This window comes from Buceros rhinoceros, unplaced genomic scaffold (genome assembly GCF_000710305.1).
Source record: "Buceros rhinoceros silvestris isolate BGI_N320 unplaced genomic scaffold, ASM71030v1 scaffold14318, whole genome shotgun sequence".
Classification (NCBI taxonomy): domain Eukaryota; kingdom Metazoa; phylum Chordata; class Aves; order Bucerotiformes; family Bucerotidae; genus Buceros; species Buceros rhinoceros.
Genome location: NW_010426418.1, coordinates 13888 through 21378, shown reverse-complemented (window position 1 = coordinate 21378; position 7491 = coordinate 13888). Strand labels below are relative to the sequence as shown.

The window sequence follows — 7491 nt, the reverse complement described above, 5'->3', positions numbered from 1 at the left end:
GCTGTCTTCTTATACTCTTGCCTAGGCATCTACTTCTGGCCACTCTCAGACATAGGCTAGATGAACTATGTGGAACTTGGTCTGACTCACTACTGCTTTATGATAAGAAAGAGAGAAAATAAGGCTGTGAGCTGATAAAGACTTCTTTGTCTTTACTGATTTGTATTTAAAAAATGAAAAACCTTTACCTGTCTTCTGTCTCCCTGCTCTCAAATAGCTCCCTTACTTTACTTTCTTGGAAAGAGGTGTGTGACTGGTAAGATTACAGGCAATCTTACACTGGTAAAATTATAGTATCACAAATGTCTAGCAAACTAAGACTGATTCATCTAATCATATGTATCTTTTAAAGCTTTGATTAGAATCTTGTGTAAAAAGTATTTTTTAATTTCTTATTTATCAAAACACCTGAACAGTGGTCAGAATGTAAATGTTAACATACTCCTTCTACAGATTTCTTTTCAAATGAAATACAAATAGACATTTGTGCCTTCAAAAAGAAGCATAGCAGAAGAAGGAACACAGCTCGTGACAATTCTGATTGCTATATGAATAAGCAATAAAAAGGAAAGCAACTCACTGGGTTAAAAAGAAAAATTCCTTTTGAGCAAAAGAGAATGCAAATCCAGTTTGTCACCAACTTCACTTTTTCATCCTTGAAGTTCATTTTATAAAATCCATTATATTGTACTTAGAAATATCAATTACTCAGCAAGCTTATAAAAACTTTACAATAGAATCTTATGGATGCATCAGTAACTGAATAACATGGTGCCTTTGGGCAAGTAAAACCCACACAGGCATGAAGAACTATTTTTACCATTCTTAGTGCAGATAGCTAAATATTGTATGTCCATCTGATACTCTGGAGAAGATACAGTTTTTAAAAGTCCCTTAAAATAAAAAGTCATGTGATATTGTATAAAACAGAAATGGAACGAGTTCATGAGCCCCTGTCCAACATGTCACACAGACAAAGAAAGAGCAGTAACAAATGCTTGTGTATTCCTTCTCCTGCAAAGTCTGAAGTGCACAGAAAACAATGGAAAACATTAATGTTCACAGCAGCAGCATCTTATTTTCCCTAGAATGAGATGGAAACAGTACTCTTGTGAAAGATAAGCTGTTCCACAAAATACCTGAGGGAACTGAAAGAGGTAATGGTTGGACTTGATGATCTTTGAGGTCTCTTCCGGCCGGATGATGATTCTGTGATTCTGTGAAATGTAAAAGCTGGATTTTTGGCGGAGGGGCGGGGCGGTCCTTGCAGGATGAGACCCTAAGGTTGAATATATGTGTGTGTGATATGACTAAACAGCTCTTTAACAATGTTTTGTTTTTCCTCTTCTGCTTGCTTTTACTGAGGAGAATAAAAATGCGTATACATATGTTGAGGAACAAGGTATCCAAGAAAAGTAGCTTACAATATTGTTTTTCTCTGCTTTGTGGGTGTTGACTAGATTAAAGGTCACAATAAGCTGAATTTGTTGACTCTTTAAATTACAATTTTGATCTTCCAGAGAGAATCTGGTGACTATTTTCCAGGACATGAAAGAAGAGTGTCATCAAATATGTATGCTAGCCAGAGAACAAACAGACCAACTGAGCAAATTTAAGATAAAGACAGAACCTGAAACTGGTAATATCATACTTAAGCTCTTATTGTGATTCAACTGTTTGAAAGCTTTGCTTTATATTTGAAAATACTGTAAATTACACATACATAGAAGTATTTCCACTGTTTACCATCTGCCTTTTTCAAGTCTGTTCACATGGTGCTCGGTATTTTACCAAGAAAATGCACCGCCAGTTTTGGCATTCTATGACGAATGCTCCAAATCACATGCTATAAGAGACAGTCATCACATCGATGGCTCTTGTAATTGTTTTGTCCCTTGGAGTGAGAGGCAGGCACTTACTACATGTGATATCCCATCATACTGTGTGAATGACAGCACTTGCTTGCTTTTAATTTAGCTGTCAGTTCAAAAGATGTCTGTTACGGATGTCTCTAGCCTCATATCTGTTAGAGGAAAATTGCCGGACTGAGGAGAGTCAGAGTATTTTCTAGACTTCCTTGTGCAGATTTTTTGAATCTGTCGTCTTATATGGGACAAGAGCTTAAGACTTCCTGAAAACAAAAGAAAGGCTTGATTTTTTTTCTAGCAACTGGAAGACATCCTGAATGTCCAGTTCTGCTAAAGCTTACACTTAATATAATGGAAGCTACTATGGGAATTCCCTGCTAGCTTTTCTTAATAGTAGCATCAGAGTCCTAAGTGATTTCAAAAAACACTCTTCAAACTTAAACGGTTGAAACAAAAGATGCCGATTTCAGCACTTGCTTCTAATTTGCGTTATACTATTACTGAAGTTTTGTTGCATAAAGTGCTAATATGTAGCTCGCGGCTTGAACTATATTGTTATATTTTGACTGTACACTATTAAACTTTATTATTTGGGGCGGGGGAATTTTGGGGGCTGAGTGCTTAGCAACTTATTTCAGAATGGATTCGTTTTCTTTAAATGAGAGCCTGTCTCAGCTGTGTGAAAAGCTATACATGATGGAGATTTTTGCTTGATTTCTGTTACTTCTGTGGCCCACTTTACTACAATATCTAAGTGATGTCAGAAGGCTGCAGTACAACAAATGTGTACTGAAGTTATTCTCTCACCTAATTAGGAGTAACCATATATATTATTATCTTTTTTGTTAATATAGTGCCAAAAATGAACAAGGAATTCTCAAAGCAAAAGAAAAATATGGTCCCACTTCTGGATAATCTCTCAGTTTAAATATTTGCCTAATTTGGAAACCAGTAAGTGTTTGGAACCTGAATACCTTCTAAAATCCTGCTCATGGTGCCTAGCATGTTCTTGGTACTGTGTGAAATGGTTTTGGTTCCAGCTTCTATTTCTGCCAGAACACTTCAGTAAATATATGCAAGTATGTTAAGAGTATGGGACAACACAATTTTCAATAAAATGAAAAAGTTTATAGCCATAAATGAAAGATAAATAGAATTATTACAACGGAATTATTTCCTTTTATTTCTGTTCTGATAGTTTTTGTGTCGGAGCTAATGTTTGTGAAAGAGAATTACGCCTCAAACTAATTCCAAAGAGAAAAAGTGAAAGTTAAAAAGCAAGAAGCAAGATCAAAAACCTCTCAAGAAAAATACCCCAAGACCACACCTTTACTAACTGTACCTCAGTGGACTATTTAATGTTTTCTTTATTCTTTCTTCACAGAAATACCGTTTTCCATGCCGATACAGTGTACTGATAAAACTGATGAACAAGCAGAAGAGCTTTTTAAGCCTCAGGTTATAAAGGATATAAATAGAGGTGCATCATGCATCACATCTATCACACCAAGAGGAGTGGGCCAAGATGAGGACAACAGCTCTGTAGAATCACTTTCTAAATTTAATGTCAAGTTTCCACCTACAGACAATGACTCTGCTTTCTTGCAGAGCACTCAGGAAAAACCAACAGTTCCTTGTACTGCTATAGCTGAAAACATCCCTCAAGATCATCATTTTAACCTGGAGCACAGAGACCGTGCTGTTAACTTCACTAAATTGGAACCTGCCTCATTTGAAGCTCATGGAGTTGATCTCATCTCAGCTTTACAAAGCTTAGCTACTGTTGACAAAATAAACCCCCCAAATCATGCAAACCTGCCCATAGAAAATACCCGTGACAAAACATGTTTAAAAACAACAAACACTGGTTTCACATTTGTACCTAAGCCCACAAACCAGGGTGTATCTGAAGTAATTTTTCCTTCTTTAGAAGCTGCTGGGACAACCGTCAGAGGTCCTCATCAGGTATCTTTCTATAAGTACTGTACATTTTAAAAAATCATAATGATTCAAACAATCACTTAGCAAAGATCTTTGAGACAGGAATATTATATTCTATGAGGTATCTCATCAGTCTTTTTTTAAGCTAATATCTTTTGTCAGTCTTCCTAATACTGAGGTATGTGTACAAGGTACTTCCCGTGAAAGGGCAGAAATTTAAACAGATGTAAGCACTAGATATGCTTGCACAAATTTCAGTACATTTAGGTAGTAATTGCTTCTATATCTATTTCAAAGTTGTCATTGATGGTAAGTTGCCCCCTAGATAGCTTTCTTTTTACCCTTGATCTCAGTTGAATAGGGTGCATGATTGTTTTGTTTTTAATGTACAGCAAAGTATATGAAAAATAGACTAATTAAAAAGCCAAACAGATAAATACTTCGCTGTGGAAAAATGATGTACTTCTTATCTAGGTCTGAGGTATAAACAGCCCCCTTTTCCTTCCTTTAAGAAAACTTTTTTTTTTATTCATAGATTAAGAAGTCAAGGAGGAAAGCTTTTTTTTTTTTCCACAAATGAAGGGAGGTTCTCTAAAATACTTCATTTTAGATTTACATGGGTACTTTGTGCTTGACTTTCAGTTTTATCTGCTTCAAGTCCATGGGAGCTGCTAAAAGCAAGGCCCAGTTGCTGTAATGCAGAAAAACATTTCAGCAGGTTCTGATAATTACATCTCTGAATACTTTATTTCCTTTGTGTAACATCCTATCTCAACTGAAATTGCTGACAAAATTATTGACCTTTACAGACTGATATTTTTACGTTTTTGTGGCTTTTCTCACAGCATGTGAGAGGACAACTTTTCAGGAATAAGCAAATAGTGATATTTAGGAATCCTGTGAGGGTGGACTTGGCGTATTTTTACTACTTACGTAGATGTGTTTTGTGTTCTTTGCTTAAACACAAGGTAGATGCAGCAGAAGAGCTTTACGTCTCAGTCTGGCCACTGCATGACATGTAAAACGAGCATTTGGAAAGCGTTTGTAGGATATAATAGCTTTAATGTTTTCTTCTCCTAAACCATACCCAGTCTAGTTTAAGTTTCGATTGCAAACCAGTTTGGATGAAAAGTTTAAAGCATGCAAAGTTTGCTGCTGTTCATCACTGTATTTTAAACTATATGCCTGATTTTTCAAAATGTGTTTTAAATATCTATTTGTAGTGTAGAAGATCTCAATTCTATACCAACTTACAGTTTTTTATTGTGCTTTATTTTTCATTGGGTCCTCAGTTAAAGTTATGAGTGACTTAAACCATATATTTTATCACTAGCAGAATTCCTGTGGAACTGTGAAGCATTCACTCGTCGTTACTATCCTCTTTTTCTGTATTCCCTCTCCAGCTTGTTTTGCTAGTTAGTCTGTGTACTCATTTTTCAATAGATGGCACCCTGCATTGTGTATTACAGCAAATGAAACAGCTGGTACATGATTATAAATTGATAGGGGAGCACGCAGCTTAAAGTAGAGAAGAATTGCAGTTGAATAGCAATAAACCTTTGGTTTGATCATTGGTATTTCTGCAAAAAAAGGTAATTAATTTGGAGGCATCAGTTAAAATGTAAATGATCATCTTTGTAGAGAAAAATAATGCTAATAGTGCTAACACTTGAGGAAAGGAAAGCTTAATGGTGAACTGTTTCAGTATTTATAAATTATCCACAATAGCACTGTAGAACATACAGGAGTGATTAAAATGTTATATCTTATTCAGAAACTTGTTTGAAGCAAACCAGTATTACTTTAGATTCCATTAAATGTACATCTGTGCATATCAGTGTATTTAAACATCCATCACCTTTGTTCAGCTGCCTTCAAATGAGGTTTTTAAGTATTTTTGCCAGTGAATTGGACTCAGCTTTAGAGTTTTTTCTGTTAATTGTGAAAAAGATTTGATTCATAGATAATATATGTGTAGACACAAATGCTGATGTCTTTTAAAAGTTACTTGCATACATGCCCTTTCAACTGCATTAACCTTAGCAAAATCTATGCATAAATTTGTTCTAAGTATTTTTACTGCCTTTCTAAGGGGTCATTACACTGCTTACAGCTTCCATCATCACTGCCATTGGTGAAGTTCCAATAGGGAGGAATGATATACCTGATTTTTTTTTTTTCCTAGTGTAGATAAAACTTTAAAGTATTTACTACATATGTTAACTTATAAAATGGAAAACCCCATAAATGCAATAGATTTGGCAACAGTAAGTTCTTGGAACTGCTCTCAGTTGCTGTAATAAATTTAGCTCTTTCCTTCTATGTGGATACTAAATGTGAAAACTCAGTACTGTTTTCTTAGCATGTAACTTTTTAAAAAAACATGTGACTGAAAAGAACAGCAGATTAAAATAAACATGGATATTAGTGGACCTAGGATTTTACAGACTACATTTAACTGAGACTCGCATATAGATGCATGTGTTTATTGGTATTCACAGTTTGAGGGGGTTGTTTCCACCAAAAATATTTCAAAAAAGTTCATGAGTTTAAAAGCAAATTGATAGCCTATTGATCTTAATCTGAATACTAATGTCTTCAAAATGGAACATCTGCTTAAATATATCCCTGTTCTGAAAAACATATTAAGCTCATGTTTAACATTCAAAAAAAGAAATGGAAGTTAAGTGCCTGCCTCAGTGGGTTGCTGGAGGAGTACCTTCCCTTGTGCTTCCAAGATTAGAAATTTTACTATGTCCTATGCGGGGTTTTTACAATACTGTTTTATCTTTTTTTTTTAAATGGTGGTTTACATCATTAAGTATCAGAAACAAGTAATTCTAAACACATTTCTGTAGGGATGTTTAAGTGTGTCAGTGTCTAGATAGATTTAATATGCAATTTACACCAGCAACATACAATAAGTAGACTCTTTGAGCTGAAAAATGTGGTGTGATTGCACTTAATTACTAATTAGTCAATTTAATTATATGGATTGCTGACCATAATGAAAGACAGTAAATCTGCTATTGCTGTCTGATAAGCTAAACACTGTTTAAATAGGGAATGGACAGGAGATTGACTCCAAGAAGTTTAGCTGGTTCAAAAAGTAGGTTTAACCACTATGAAAGCCAGGTTAGTTGTTCAGTGTGAGTTACCGTGGGATGAAAAGCAATAGATTCTAACTGTTTGGCATGATGAAATTTGAAAAAGAGCTGAAAATTAAAACTCTTGGGTAAGTATCAATAGCAAGAAACTTAAAACTTCTAAAGAAACTACTTTCTAAACTATTCTTGCTTGCCTTTCCATGTGTGAGTGAAGCAAGAGACAAGAAAAATGAGCCAAAAAAACTGTAGGGCGCTCTCCTCTTCTAGGTTCCATCCCCACATAGAGCTCATACCAGCTTGCTGCCATTCTGTCTACTTTGCAGTCACAGCAGTATGCATTTAGTTTTCAATTTACTTAAAACCTAACCATCCTGGCCATATAACATAACTATGTATTTTGTCTTGTATTACTAATACTAAAGTAATGAAACTTAATTTTTAACTTTACTTTGAAAACTGATGGAAGACTTTTTGATTCCTAGTTGGTAGGATGCTAAATAATTAGTTTACATTCTCACTTAGATATGAAGTCCCTTGAACTCAATGTCAGGTAAACAGATTTCTGGTTTTAAACT

At 35.0% G+C, this 7491-nt stretch overlaps 1 protein-coding gene across 1 annotated transcript in view; it reads left to right on the top strand.

The window, feature by feature from the left end:
* Positions 1 to 7491, top strand: part of TANK (TRAF family member-associated NFKB activator) — a 22731-nt gene that overhangs the window by 14174 nt on the left and 1066 nt on the right. Inside the window, exons 6-7 of the mRNA XM_010141499.1 lie at positions 1521 to 1639; positions 3253 to 3833. Coding sequence (XP_010139801.1) covers positions 1521 to 1639; positions 3253 to 3833 — 700 coding nt within the window. The remainder of the gene's footprint in view (positions 1 to 1520; positions 1640 to 3252; positions 3834 to 7491) is intronic.